The sequence below is a fragment of the Nematostella vectensis genome, chromosome 2 (assembly GCF_932526225.1).
Source record: "Nematostella vectensis chromosome 2, jaNemVect1.1, whole genome shotgun sequence".
NCBI lineage: Eukaryota > Metazoa > Cnidaria > Anthozoa > Actiniaria > Edwardsiidae > Nematostella > Nematostella vectensis.
In genome coordinates, this window is record NC_064035.1 from 11,700,992 (window position 1) to 11,716,367 (window position 15,376).

Sequence of the window (15,376 nt, forward strand, 5' to 3'; positions counted from 1 at the left end):
TCTGCAAGTTTTTTTTTTTTAAAGAATCGGCCAAGGATGTTTTTTTGTATTTGCCATCCCCCCCCCCCCCCCCCCTCCGCAAATTTCTAATGGTCCACCCCTAAGTACACCTTTGTACATCAAACATTTACTCGCTCGTTCGCGAAGGGAACGAGAACTGTACAGGACCCGAAATGATCCCAGGACCCGAAACGATCCCCAAAAGTCCCCCAAATGATCCCGGGCCCCGAAACGATCCCAAGGAGTCCCCGAAATGAACCCCGTGGAATTACCAGAATGGACAAAGGGAAAGTGGAAGGAAATACTTTTTGAAGCATTATAAAAAAAAAATTAAAACAAAGGCCCGATACTCAGGCAATGTACACTTCTCAACCACTGACCTCGATGACGAGTGTCAATCAATTTCAACGACGTCATAGGTCACGTGACTTTAAAAAGCTTCAATATCTCCTATCCTTAAAACCCTGAAGGCCCGATACTAAGGCAATGTACACTACTCAACCACTGGCTGTACAGGACCCGAAATGATCCCAGGACCCGAAACGATCCCAGGACCCGAAACGATCCCAAAAAGTACCCCAACTGATCCCGGGACCCGAAACGATCCCCAAGAGTCCCCGAAATGAACCTCAAGGAATTACAGTAATAGACAACTAAATGAATGTGTAAGGATTGGCTTTCAGTTTTAAAAACATAGGAAACATTTAGCTTTGGTTGTGTTATTAAAAGGAAATTTACATTAACTAAGATTTATTTAAGTATTAAGATTTTTATATACGACTGCGGGGGAAATACAGTGGTTGAGTCAGAAATTGGGGTCAACTAACAATTCCTGTGATAGTAATTTGAGGAGCCCGGCGTGGATAAATCATTTTTACATAACAAGCCATAAAAGAAAGTCTTTACAGATGGGACATGCTGCTTTACATAGGAAGCGGAATGTTTTAAAGTTATTTTTTGGTTGTTTTTTTTTTTTGTGAATGAAAGACCCATCATATGAGATCATGCCGGGGTGTACGCACGACTACATGAGGAAATTCAAAACTCACATAATATTGCTTTCACATCCCCTTAATATTTTGCATCGGTAGTAGAAGGGTTGTTCGAGTGTATTACTCAGTGTGCTTTTGTCATTCCATCTTCTCGGCCAAACCGGCTGCCTAAAATGTGTCGGTAAATATTCGCTCGTGTGAACAAGGATTTCGTGGTGAAATACATGTTTGGTTGTCAGATGAATATTAATTTTTAGGGGTGATGTTTACCGGAAATGATATTTATAGTGTCGGAGTCATGTGTCGGAACCGCAAAATGTTAAGAGTGTGATGGAAGGTCAAAAGTTTGGTTGATCTGAGCAAAGCTGTGCTATGTTTATGCTATATTCCTTTCAGTAGCAATTTAAAGTTGTGTATTTGTTTTGGACTCTGTTTATGGGTTTAACGCCGGGCAATGTAATAAATAGAAGTATTGTGTTGGAATTTAATATTTTTATGTCATGTTGTTTAGAAATCGAGTCGCTGTTAACCCTTTATTATGCTTCAAGAATTGCAAGTATTTCTTCTGCTTTCCCTTTGTCCATTACCGCAATTCCTTGGGGTTGATTTCGGGGACTCCTCGGTATCGTTTCGGGTCCGAGGATCAGTTGGGGTACTTTTGGGGATCATTTCGGGTCCTGGGATCGTTTCGGGTCCTGGGATCATTTCGGGTCCTGTACAGAACAGTAGTCAAAGATGGGGAATATTGGCTAAGTAAATGACATAGCCGAAGTTTAATAAACATTAAGTATAATTACAATCTTTCTTGACATACAAAAGAACTAGCCCTGGGCGAAGGTAGGGGCACAAATACGCCACACCCCCATTGGGCCAAGGGGGTCGGGGGGGAGCCCTAACCATGTTGTCTTCAGATGCCTTTGAGATTTGTAATGTGGAAATATGTTATCATTTTGACTGGATTCATGGCCGCAGCAAAGGATATCAGGGCATCAGGGCACGTGCGTAAAACTTTTGAAATCCATAATATAATCTCTCTGTATCCGCCAAGCTGTTTTTCACTTTCAAACTCCGCCCCCCCCCCCCCCCCTCCCCATTCCCCCACAATATGGGCTATCATTGATCTTGACACGGTAACCCTGTGGCTTTGAAAGATTGAATACTAGTTCGAGGCGCCATTTTGTTGTTATGTTCTCGTATCGTCTTTAACTTTGCAATTCACAGCTTGGTAGCGTATTGCAAGACAAATATAGTCTGACTACAACATCAGAAGTATTATCATGGCTAGCGTTGTTCTTGAAGGAAACACGGATTTTGAGGGTTCGGTTGAAAAGTCCAGTGAATCACTGCTAAACAACCCCACATGTCGCCCGGGGGTCGCCCCCGTCAAACCACAGTAAGCTCTAAGCTTATAACAACAAGAACTCTTTGAAAGTCTCAATTTATAAGTCATACGAATTATGGCCCAAACCCCAGTTTCCAAGAAAATAAGAGCAGATAATCTTTATTTTATCTACTATTATTCTGTTAAAAACCACACTCAAATGAGGGTAAGGGGAAAGAGGACTCATATTGACTCTAATGACAAACTGCTTCTTATCAATCCTGCTTTTTGGGTAGATGATACTCTGAGTGCTCGACAAGCTATGTGTTATTTTAGTACAGATCTGCAGCTGATACAATAGAAGATACCATCACTCCTTGTTCAAAATCTAACAGTAAACTTGTATGATCTATGCCAGGTTTTGTTTCCCTTCTCGTTACCTATCATTCACCTAATGTAGGCGATTGTTCTCTGAGTAGGGCGATCATGCTCAACTGTGATCAGGGCGAAGGTACTTTGGGGCAATCGTTCCGCAATCCCAACTTTTTGTGGTCTTGCGTGGGCATAGCTAAAAAAATTGTTTTAGGGGACATGCCAAAGTCCTTTCTTTTCTGGGGGATAGATGCCATTTTTTTTTACATGTTCTTTGTAAAATCCTGTCTCTACTGGGAAGGGGCAGCTACTCAACTTGCCACCATGCTAGCTACAGCCTTGGCTTGTTTTTTCTTGTTTGAATTGACGTCACCATTCTGACAATCTGTTGCATTTTAGGTTTGTGAAAAAGAACGAAAAGAAACATGTAGCTATACTTGACAGCAATCCACTAAAAAATCTGGTGCAAGAGGAAGTAAATCCATTAAATGATACTCAAGAACATACTGATGGTCCTCCAAGGAAAAAGAAGAAGAACCGAGGCATGAACAGACAAAGGCCAAGAGAACAGAGGCCAGATAACTCAAGCAAACTGTGTTCCTTTGCAGCCCGTGGTGAGGAATGTACAAGGGGAGATAGCTGTTTCTACGGACATGACCCTCAGAAGTTTTTAGAAACTAAAGAGCCTGATATTGGTAAAGAATGTGTGAATTTTCTTAAGTGTGGTAAATGTCCCTACGGGATATCGTGCAGGTATTGGAAGCACCATACTACAGCAGATCTAAAGTCAATTATAAATGAAGAGCTCTTTCCCCATTACAAGGAAGACACTAGTAATAATCTCGCTAAAGATGTGCAGATCAGTCTCAGGAAAAAGAAGTACATGTTTCCTCGATCAAATGCATACTTGGAGTTGCTAAGCAATGCCCAGAATGTTAACACTCAAACTGGGGTTGTCAGAACTCATGGCTGTGTAACAAATGAAGACTTGATCAAGTTAAAAACTCAAGAAAAAAAAAGGGTAAGTTCTGTAGTAAAAAATCGTGATAATCGTTTTTAGTGTCAGCTCTTCTCATTAACTAGTGTGTGTCCTTTATGCCACCATTTTGACATTACTGCCAATTACAGTATCAACCAATTATCAATAGCTTAACTTATAAATTGGTAGACCAGCTGATGTCTCTCCAGTTATTCGACTTGCTATTGCGGAAAGAGAGGGAGCTGGGTGTACCACAGGTTTAGACAAATTTGCCCCTTCTCCCTTCCCCCCCCCTCCCCTATAACTAAGAGCTTGTGCACATAAATCAAAACCCAAGTACCGGTATGAGCAAGGAGAAAAAAAAAACAAAGTAGGAAATGGTCTGCTATGTATTATAAACCAAACTGGTGAATCACTTAAATTGCTATAAGCGGTACATTCCATTTTCAAAACTCTTCAATATCATGTTTTCACAAAATATATTTTTTTTATTATCAGATAGATTTCTCAGACAAGCTATATTTAGCACCCCTAACAACTGTAAGTATGAGGAAGTTATTTAGAGTAATTAAATTAATTATCTGTTTTATTTTTTTGGGAGTTACAACAATTATTAAAACTTAACTCATGATGAATATTGAAATTATCTAATTTGAAGATTGGTAACTTGCCATTTAGAAGAATTTGCAAGCAATATGGAGCTGACATAACATGTGGTGAAATGGCGATGTGTACAAGTCTACTCCAGGTATTAAAACATGAATTTTGAAAAAAATCTGATTATCAGGAATCATACAGTACCGCTCTCGAACATATGTACACTGTTTGTGAAACTTTCTCGAAAAACATTCGCGAAATTTGGAACATCTAGTCTGTTCGTGGGAATGCTGGTCGCTTAATATTCGAAGATTTTCGAATGTGTGTTAGCAAATACTTTTGAACGGCGGGAAGCCATTTATGTATTTGAGAAAGACTTGTATTAGACACAGGAGAATTAGTTTGGGGAAGGAATGCCGATCGCTTGATATTCTTCGAAGATTTTCGAAGGTGTGAAAACTGCTAGCGAATACTTTTGAACACTGAGAAGCCATTTATTTGACAAAGACTTGTATTAGACACTGGAGAATTAATTTGGGGAAGGAATGCCAATCGCTTGATATTCTTTAAAGATTTGAACAGCGGGAAGCCATTATTTGACAAAGACGTGTACTAAACACAGGAGAATTAGCTTGAGGAAAGAATGTTGATAGCTTGATATTATTTGAAGATTTTGGAATGTGTGTTAACTGCTAGCAAATACTTTTAAACAGCGGAAAGCCATTCATGTTTGTGAAAGACTTATTAGACATGGGAAAATTATTTTGGGAAAGGAATGCAGATCGCTTGATTGGCATTCCTTCCTCAAACTAATTCTCCTGTGTCTTGTTTCTGCTGGTCATTAACCGCGGCCATATTTACTCGGAGTGATACATACATTTACGTTATTTGTGAAAACATATAAATATGGTCACTTCTTTTTATCTGTCATAACCGTCCCTTCTAATTGAATATCCTGCTTTTGTTTGCTATGATAAATCATCATTTTCTCCGCCATCTTTATCCTGTTTATTTCTCAAACTTAAAAGTGTCTTGTCTTGATCGTCTACAAATCATTGAACTCGATGCATATCATATAACTGAATTTGTTGTTTCTGATTTTAACGATAACCATAGCTCTGAGCTGACGTTTACACAAACAATTTATTTGAATCGCTTGCAGAACTCCTGTATGTATTTTATTAGGTGAGTATCAGTACAGTAAGTCTTCGGTTACGCGTTACAAGTTCCAGTTTTTCAAACAGTTTGTCCCGGTCACTTCGCATTTGTGAACAGCTGTCAGCAGACATTGTTTTCGAATTTTGCAAACTATGTTCTCAAATTTAGCGAACATTCTTCACGAATTTCACAAACAATTTCGCAAACATATGTGCGCATGTTCGAGAGCGGTACTGTAAACTCTATGCTCTTGAAAATGTTTTTTTATGTTAATTATAACATTTAGTGTTCAGAAAATCTTCATAGCATGTTATTTTACAGAGTCCGATCCTTATCACCTTGTTCTTCATTGATTCAGTTTGTGTTGCTCATCTTTAATCACTGTGTTTATTATCCTAGGGTCAGCAGTCAGAGTGGGCTTTGGTGAAACGCCACAGCTCAGAGGATATCTTTGGTGTCCAGGTAAAATATGGTAACATGATGTGTTCCAGGAAAATTGACATAGTGCTTGATAAGGTCAATTATAAGGTTCTTTGCTAGTGATGGTAGTCTAGCAGTGGCCACAAAATATCCTAAATAGATGTGGTGGCATAATTCTTTTTCCAGAATCAATAAAAATGTCAACCAAGGAAAAGGGATAAGATGGTGTATCTCTACTAAAATAGTAAAACTACAAAAAAAGTCAAATCAAATGAATGGGATTCAAAGTTTGCTGTAATAGGTGGAGGCCATTAGGCCACCCATGCTTTTATTGGTTATTATCCTTATTTGTTTCTTGCTTTTACCAAAGGTTTCTTTTACTGTTCTTTAGTTTTAACTGCAGGTGCATTCCATGCTTCCATTAATTTTATACTTTATACTTTTCTCTTAGTTTGACCTAAGTTTCCTTTCTAGTCACTACTTCTTTTAACTGTGTGGTGGATCCCATGCTTTAAAAAGTGCCAATTTATGTTTGTACCTAGTTTAACTTCTACTTTCTACTTTATTACTTTTCAACACTTTCGTATCAAGAAAAGATGACAAAATATATATAGATGTGGTGGCATAATTCTTTTTCCAGAATCAATAAAAATGTCAACCAAGGAAAAGGGATAAGATGGTGTATCTCTACTAAAATAGTAAAACTACAAAAAAAGTCAAATCAAATGAATGGGATTCAAAGTTTGCTGTAATAGGTGGAGGCCATTAGGCCACCCATGCTTTTATTGGTTATTATCCTTATTTGTTTCTTGCTTTTACCAAAGGTTTCTTTTACTGTTCTTTAGTTTTAACTGCAGGTGCATTCCATGCTTCCATTAATTTTATACTTTATACTTTTCTCTTAGTTTGACCTAAGTTTCCTTTCTAGCCACTACTTCTTTTAACTGTGTGGTGGATCCCATGCTTTAAGAAGTGCCAATATATGTTTGTACCTAGTTTGAGCTAAGTCTCCTGCTCATCACTTGCTTTTAGTTATGTGGTGCATTTCCTGACACCATGACAAAATGTGCTGAGCTGCTTCAGAAGGAGACTGATGTTGACTTTATTGACATCAACACTGGCTGTCCTATTGATCTTGTCTTCAATAAGGTATAAATCACACAAATTTAAAAATCTATTGAATGATGTATTTTTTCCAAGACTTGTTGTTAACCACAATTACTTAGAAAATAGAGAATCATGCAACAGAAATTTGCAAAGAGGCAATTACCAGGCACCCTCACCTCATTTTTTGCAATTAATAGCATACAGCTTGTTAGAAGTTCTGTTTGCAATGTGCTTCCCTTGTCAGCTTTTTATACTATTAATGTAATGATAATGATTAATGTAATTGATACCGCTTGCTGGTTAATACTTGTTGCTGGTTAGTGTTTTGTAATGTACATCCCTTGCAAGATTTCTCATAATAATATTACAAACAACTTTTTGTTGTTGCTAGGGAGCTGGCAGTGCATTGATGGAGAGAAAGGGGAAGCTTCAACAGATAGTCCAGGGGATGAAGAGTGTGAGTTTAACTTCCAAATCCTAAATTACATTGTATGCTACTGATTTGATTAATCGACTGACTTATTTTATTTTTTTGTTTTTACTCAATCTCATGATCAAATTAAATTATAATCTGTTTGTATATAGACTAGAATTCCTTACAGTAGTTTGCAGATCTGAAATAACTAATAGAGCCCTTTGACTCTTTGTGTCCTTTTCCTAGTTACATTTTTGGGGACATATAGTTATGTTTTCTTTTTTCACATCATTAATATTGCTTATTTTTTTTAGTTTTAAGTTTTGTTTCCTTTCCCTTTGCATATCAGGTAATTGATATTCCACTCACAGTGAAAATACGGGCAGGAATACATGACAAGAAATACACCTGGAATGCCCACAAGCTGGTAGGGAATCTCAGGGACTGGGGCACTGACATGGTAACGGTAAGTGTTATATGTAGTGAGATGGCATTTTACCATAACAGTAAGTGTAATAAGTAGTAAGATGGCATTTTACCATAGCTGTAAGTGTAATAAGTAGTGAGATGGGATGGCAACCAGTGCGGTATTATAGGGCAGCAAAATTAGATGGACTACCACAGCCTCTTTTGTTTCTAACTTCTATTGTGTATTTCCCGTTTGACACACAGACCACCAAATTAACACATTTTTAATGTTTTTCTTTTTAATCATGATTATAACAAAATAACTCCTATTATTGAGTTATTTGTTTTTTTTTCCAGATCCATGGCCGTTCACGAGAGCAGCGGTACACCAAGAGCGCAGACTGGGACTACATAAGTGAGGTTGCGAAACTAGCATCACCTATGCCTGTCTTTGGTATGTCCTACTGCTACTGTATTTTTATGGAATGCTTTATTTTTTAATTGGTGGTAAGCTGGTGCATCACTAAAAAGGCTCTGAACTAGCTGCTTGCAGCACTGAGGGAGTGTGTCAATATCACACTCCAGTGCCCCTCTATAATGTAAATTAGGAAATGTTAATTTTAGGGCATGCTATGAATCCATGCCTGGATTCATGCTCGCTATTCTTAGAAATAGTGAGGTAGGCCATCATGCATATTTAGTAATAGGGTGTTCACAAGTTACATAGAAGCACGCTAATTGTGCCTGATCTACTTTTGCATGCTTAGATTGCATGCTTAGATTGCATGCTTAGATTGTCCTTCCAGATTGTCCTGGAAGCACCTTTTACGAGTGTTCCACTTAAGATTGCTTGAGATGGTAAAGCCAAGTAGCCTTGCATTATGAACAACTTCAGTAGGTTCGTTGTTGATACATAATAAACTGCTTCAAAGTAATACAGAGATTTCAATCGACTCAAAACTCGATGTCTGCTTCTTGAAGGCTCTGAAGCCCTTTTGTTTGTTTGTTTGTTTGTTTGTTGTTGTAAATTAAGATATAAAAAAAGAAAAAAACATCATTTTTATTTTGCCATCTGTCCATTCCCCATATTTTCTGCATTTCCCAATATTTATATAATATAAAATAGAGCATTTTCACTCTTTTGTTTCTCAGGAAATGGGGACATCTTATCGTTTGAGGACGCTATGCAGCATCGTAAGCAGGCAGGAGTGGCAGGTGTGATGATTGCCAGGTGGGTCGAAGGTCTTTATTGAGCTCTTATTTAAGATCGTCATGTGACAGGAAATGGTTCTATAGAACTAGAAAAAAAGGAAACCTTTACAATGGCAAATAAAGGGTGGCAAGGATTTTGGAAGAAATGTATGCGAGCTAAAAATCCACAGAACTAAAATGTTTAAAAACAAACAAACATCATCAAGCTAGGAATATTTTCCTTAAAACAAATTGATCAGAACTCTGAAGGGTTAGCTACTTGTTACATGTTTTAGTATATGATATATTCTAATATGTAGGGGAAAGCATAAAGACATATCCTATAATTTCCTGCTTACCGCAATGACTCGAATATGCGCCCGAGGGCGCGTCTTTCGGTGGAAAATACCAGCTTCTGAATAGATTGAGAACAAAACTTTATTTGCAATGAACTGAATAGCCTGTTAATGCGATCAGCCCGCAGGCTATAAACTGCGTACAAATGTTTTAGATTAATACACTATATTCATGGTGGGGGTTTTCATTGTTTATGATGACAATATCTTCTGCGCAGTCGTCTTCATCGATAACTAGATTTTCGGGCGCAGCATATAACGAGCTATACACCATTTCAAGATTTGCTTTTGATGAGATCTCTTTTTTAAAGAGGAGGGCGCATATTTTGGAGGGGGCAAAATTATTCCAAAATTCGAGGTCGAAGGGGGGCGCTTATTAGGGAGGGTTATTTATAGTAAGGCGCTTATTGGAATCATTACGGCATCATGCATTCTCAAAAGCTATAGCAAATCTGAATATTGATGTTAGTTTATAGACTTATTTCATCATTTTCTGCTGGTGTAGGGGTGCTATTATCAAGCCTTGGATTTTTACAGAAATCAAAGAGCAAAGGTACAGTAAATGACGGTAAATTGCTGGGCAGCCAAGCTACATGAGAGTAATAGCCATAATAGTTACACTGTGTAGAGTGAAGGTGTGGAGTGAAACAGTTGCCCGTGAACGCTTGTTGTTTTTGCAAAAATTCTTCCTGCTTCTTCTAATTACATGCCGTAGCACACTCATGAATATTTTAGAAAAAGGGACTTACTGTATCAAATGCAACAGGAGGTTAACAAAATCCTTTTAAACATTAGAATACAACCATAAAAATTGGAATTCGACCCTGCCAAATTTTCGGCAGACTCAGTGTAGCTATTATGTCTGCCATGAAGAAGTCTTATTAAAGACGAAAATTTGTTAGAGTCGAATTCCAGTTTTCGGTGTATTGTATTTTTTGTATTCATTCTTCTGGTTCACGAACACGACTATTTGGGCCTTTTGTATTTATTCTTTTAAACATGAGAATACGACAAACAAAGAGGAATACTCTCTTTCCGGAAATCCCATTCCCCTTTGTCTAGAAATATTAAAGAAAATCTCTGGAGCTCTGAACAATTTATTCTGGATTAGACACGTCAAACTTTATTATATAGACGACATATAATGTTTTGTTTTATTTTTGTCCTCGATAGTAAACAAGCGAGCAATTATTTCTAATAATTTATTCAATTTAAAAAACCTGGCCAGGATAACTGCTTTTTAGAACCGACAATGGCGTCTAACCTGATAATATTTACGCTCCCTCGAAGTCATGGGTTAGTCTAGACGGGTTGGATGACGCGAATAATCGCTCACTTATCGGGATAGCTTCGCTACATAATCGTGCACTCAACGTGATTATTTCTTCACGTAATCGCTCACCCGGGATAGTTGCATCGCAGGAAACGCTTGGAGCCACTCCCGTAGTTTTAATGTCGAAAATGTTTTTTAGCACTTTGCGTACATTTTTCATGTGCACGAAATAGATAAGAACATTGCAAAAACCACTAGCATAGCACGCCGTGGCCATTGCGAAGCGGATAGTACGATCTGTCGAAAAGTCGAATAGTGTTTTCCAAAACAATGAGATGTTTACATAGGTGGAGTACATAAAGAAGGGCAAGATCATCGCAAAAGTGACGGAAATAAGCATTTTGCTGCCTTCATATCGCCACGCGTGCTCCCTGCGCGAGGGCTGGTTTTCCGGTAGAACCTGTCTGCTTTTGCGACGCAATAATCGCGCGATCGCGGGGGATGTAACGGTGAGGACGATGCAAGGCAATATGTACACACACACACTAAACCCTAGGAATAAATTATAATGAGCGGGATCAGGTCGGCATAGCATTGTGTATGAATTGTTGTCGGTGTCTACTGGTATCACGTTGTAGGCGCTAGCTGCTAGCGGTAACACTACGCCTCCAAGCTGCGATGACGCATCGAACAGCAGTTCGACGACTGGGGACCCTTAGGGGGTAGAACGCGCATGCATACCTCTCTATGCCCATCACTAACAAGTTATTTACGGTGACTTCAGGTCCAACTATACCTATGTACCTAACTGCCTTGCACGCCAGATCCGTCTCTATGTTAAACCATCCCATCATTTGTGATACTGTCACCGGTAGACTAACAAGGCTTGCCAGGATGTCAGACAGGGCCAGGCTCATGACGAAGAATCTCATCGTGGAGCTTCTGATGATGCGGCCCCGAAAAAGAATGCGGACGGGGACGATATGCATGTCTTTTTTTTTTTTTTTTACTTGGCCTAGTTGTTTTTTAAATCGTTTATTCTTCTTTCAAACCCCAATCCGAGTCGTTTGCTCCAAAATAGCAAGATGAATGACGTCAAGGCGCCTTAAAGTAAAACGAAAAGAAAGATAACAACCAATATGTGTCCTTGAGATCTCGAACTCGATCATAGAGCCTTTGTTTTATAAGGTTTCGTAAGCTGTGAAACGCCAAAATTAGTCAAATCCAATCAAATTTGCTTCAAAAAAATTATATATGATTATTCAATGGAAGTTGTTCGAGGCGCGAACAGATTAAATAAAACGATAACGAGACATTGATAATAGATTATTTTGCTTCAAGTCTAGCTTGAGTACCTACGAAAAAGTGGCCGCTTTGAGTCGAACTACAAAGAAAATAAAAATAAAAAGTTTATAGACCATATTCACAAACATTAAGAGAAAATCGAGACTAAAATATTATCATATTTTTTCTGTTCTCGTTCCGTTTGCTAAGGCAATTTAAAATTGGATAGGATGTTTTCACGCAGGTACCAGTACCGAGTGTGTCGGATGTTTTCACGCAGGTAACAGTACCGAGTGTGTAGAAAAAAATAATTTGCGAACGGTTGGGTCTTTACTATACCTTCCGTTATGTCACGCATGCAAATAAAAGACAGAATGTATGCGCACCTGGGTATTTAGACTAAAATCCACCACTTACCTCTCACTTGGACATTGCTAACTCAATTTCTGCCCCCGGAACAAGTCAAATGGAAAAAGTTAATACTACAGCAGGGCCGTAGCAGGGTTTTGGGCACTGAGGGCATGACCAGAAGGGACGTGGCCGTGCCCCCAAATATTTCCTTGATGTTTCTGCCCCCCCCCCTCCCCCACCCACCCCAATATTTCGAAGCCTGCTACGGCTCTGTACAGTTATTTATGCTTGATCTATGTCTCTAATGTTTTAAGGGGAATGAGGTGAGGATACTGCCTGTCGTCATTCATACTTTTTCTTGCTTATTGCTTTGTAGACACTGGGACATCTCGTCCTCAGAGCGTCTCGACATCCTTCGGCAGTTTGTGAATGCAGGTCTAGAACACTGGGGCTCGGACACTCAGGTCTGACTTGGGAATTTCGGGGGTTTAGGAATTTGTGTTTGTGTGTGTGTGTGTGTGTGTGGGGGGGGGGGGTCATTTCTGTAGAAACTTAGATGGGAAACAATCAAGGATTTTTTTGGCTCTGCACCCAGCCACTTAGTGCTATTTATGGTTTTGCCTCCCTTTCGTATTATTTGAATCAAAACGAGATGGTAATCTAAGCCCGCACATGGAAGGGTACTCACACCACCACCCCTCCCCCCACCCTCACACCCCTGCCTTGGCCACAAAAATACAAACACAAATACATACTTGACATCCTGGTAGAGTTGTGCTGCTAGTTTGGCTGATGCTATGTACGTTAATACTAATCCACATTAGTTATGAAACATGTGTTAAGTTATAGAAAATAAATATATGCAAAGCAAGCTTAGTAGTTATTAAGTTATGTTGACTTATGTACTCATACAATGAAGATGAAATAATCGACTCGATTTATTTGCATGCATTTGCATTGAATACGACTCTTGAATAATACGACGTTTGAACTTAGCCTAATCTTCGAAGTTGGGTTTTCCTTTTTTATCCTTTCTATAAACAGATTGCCTTACCACAATGGCTTTCACAAATAATAAGCACGTTTTCCTCTTTATAGTAGAGCTTTTTCTAACGACTTTTAGATTTTTTTACAGGGAGTAGAGAAAACGCGGAGGTTCCTACTAGAGTGGCTCTCCTTCACATGCAGGTATGCATTCTGGGAGGATGAAGGCACTCAAAACATATTTTTTAAAGGATGGTTATAGTTTAGCTATAAAGTAAAAATAATAGTTTGGTGCCACACTCCACTAGAAAGGCTTTTTCTCTGATTTATGAAAAGCTTATATACAGGAGGTGATGCAATGCTAAAGTTGCTGGAGAAAAATTTGGTTAAAATGATTATAATGATTTGTGCAGCTTCTCTGACCACAAGAATGTATCTCATTCTTATAGATACGTCCCTGTGGGTCTCCTAGAACGACTACCGCAGCGAATAAATGATAGACCACCAGCTTATTTCGGTAGAAATGACCTCGAGACACTGATGGCAAGTCCTAACTGCGAGGATTGGGTCAAAATTAGGTACAGCAATTTTTTGTTGATTCGTGGTTCCGCCTGTGAGCAACGATAGTAAAAAAAAAACTAGCTAGGCTAGAATTAAAAAAAAAAACTTTGTCAGACGGGGTCCTGGTTGTTGTTGTTGTTGTTTATTTTTGTAAACCATCATTCTTTTTTTCATTGAGATTTATCATCTGATCTATGCGAGACAGGATCTCTTCTCATTCCTCTTTCTTGTGTTTTATTTTTAGTGAGATGTTACTTGGTCCCGTGCCAACTACGTTCGCGTTTCTTCCCAAGCACAAAGCAAACTCCTACACCGAAACAGAGGGGTGATCTGCACGGGAGTTTCGAAGGGTGGCTTGAGTTTCAAGCATATCGTAACCTGTTGAAGTGCGTTAGAGCTTGCGACTCCCTCTACGCCAATCCCTTCACACGCCACCACTTTCCTCTATCCCCCATTAGGGTTAGATTTTTTGGAAGGGGGATAGGGGTTGGGGGTAGGAACAATCCTCATGGAAGCATTGATAGTGATATGTAATATATGCTTTGGATATCAATATTGTTGTAATGGATGCATTTCGTAATAAATATGATGTGATTATTAAACCTTTGTGACACTATATCAGTATATGTAAAAGCATTTCCTTAGAACTTAGAACTTAGAACTATTTACTCCCTAATAGGTTTCACTAATTTCGGGAGGGACAGTCAGCACTGATGTTACAGTCTGCGAAGGTGACTGGGCACCTTAAGCTCACTTATCGCAGGTGCCAATGCCGACTTAAATGAAGGCAGGTCAGCAGCGTTCACTACCTCTGCAGGTAGAAGGTTCCAGGTGCGAATGGTTCTTGGAAAGAACGAGTAGTTAAAGGCCAATATATTGGCCTGTAACTGATGGTACGTCCGGGAGTGTCTTCTAGAGCTACGAATGTTCTTGGTGCGTCTCAAATCGTCTGGAGGTTGGCAGTGGATGAGATTGTTATGGAACTTGTAAAGTAGTGTGGACTGGTTGCTTAGCCTCCTGTCTTCAAGTGTGTCCCAGCCTAGAGTTTTAACTAACTGGGAGGTGCTTGTGGTTATCCGATAATCACTGCAGACAAACCGAGCAGCGTTTTTTTGCACTTGCTCAAGACGGTTCACGTCGGAGTCGGTATAAGGGCTCCAGGCAGAAGACGCATATTCAAGCGATGGTCTCACCAGTGCAAGGTATGCTCTCTCCTTTACCTCTTTCGAGCACGGTCTCAGGGTGCGTCTAAGTAGCCCAAGTGTTTTTCTTACCCCTTCATCCACCGTATGGAATGACAAATAACTAGCAAGAAAAACATTCAAAGTCTATGCAAACTTTAATTTAAAAGCTGTTAAGAGAAAAAAGAGATACAAGACTCGTGCTATACTTTGGCTGGACCTATTAGCGAAGAAGATACGTAACCAATCGTGTTTGTACTGAAAAAAGCCCCCAACAGAGGTCGCACGATAACACCCGCCTGAGGTAACATTTTTTTTCCTGTCGTATTAGAAAAAAGGCACCTTTCTGACAGTCTTATACGGTCCTTTCAACTTAAAACTTTCCGCTGTACCTGTGCTTGCAGCACAGGCTAGAGTGGGCACAGG

The 15,376-nt window shown here is 39.2% G+C and overlaps 1 protein-coding gene across 2 annotated transcripts; it reads left to right on the top strand.

Moving 5' to 3' along the window:
* The first annotated feature begins 2,133 nt into the window (after nucleotides 1-2,133).
* LOC5514013 (tRNA-dihydrouridine(47) synthase [NAD(P)(+)]-like) lies at nucleotides 2,134-14,371 on the top strand. 2 transcript variants are annotated; one of them, XM_048721150.1, is made up of 15 exons: nucleotides 2,134-2,385; nucleotides 3,085-3,706; nucleotides 4,163-4,204; nucleotides 4,323-4,412; nucleotides 5,819-5,881; nucleotides 6,872-6,988; nucleotides 7,338-7,403; nucleotides 7,711-7,827; nucleotides 8,127-8,223; nucleotides 8,922-9,000; nucleotides 9,822-9,869; nucleotides 12,601-12,688; nucleotides 13,360-13,412; nucleotides 13,658-13,786; nucleotides 14,014-14,371. In XM_048721150.1, exons 1-15 carry the CDS (start codon nucleotides 2,270-2,272, stop codon nucleotides 14,096-14,098), a joined length of 1,812 nt encoding a protein of 603 aa, XP_048577107.1. In that variant the 5' UTR covers nucleotides 2,134-2,269; the 3' UTR covers nucleotides 14,099-14,371. The 2 variants fall into 2 exon arrangements, with proteins under 2 accessions (XP_048577107.1, XP_048577114.1); XM_048721157.1 differs by having other exon boundaries at nucleotides 2,242-2,539.
* Nucleotides 14,372-15,376: the final 1,005 nt, after the last annotated feature.

What these genes read in the sequence shown, in the direction of transcription:
- LOC5514013 (XM_048721150.1), top strand. Translation starts at nt 2,270, where the DNA reads ATGGCTAGCGTTGTTCTTGAAGGAAACACGGATTTTGAGGGTTCGGTT. An exon ending in GTCGCCCCCGTCAAACCACA is followed by an intron (nt 2,386 to 3,084) that starts GTAAGCTCTAAG and finishes GTTGCATTTTAG; the next exon opens with GTTTGTGAAAAAGAACGAAA. An exon ending in GCAGGTGTGATGATTGCCAG is followed by an intron (nt 9,001 to 9,821) that starts GTGGGTCGAAGG and finishes CTGCTGGTGTAG; the next exon opens with GGGTGCTATTATCAAGCCTT.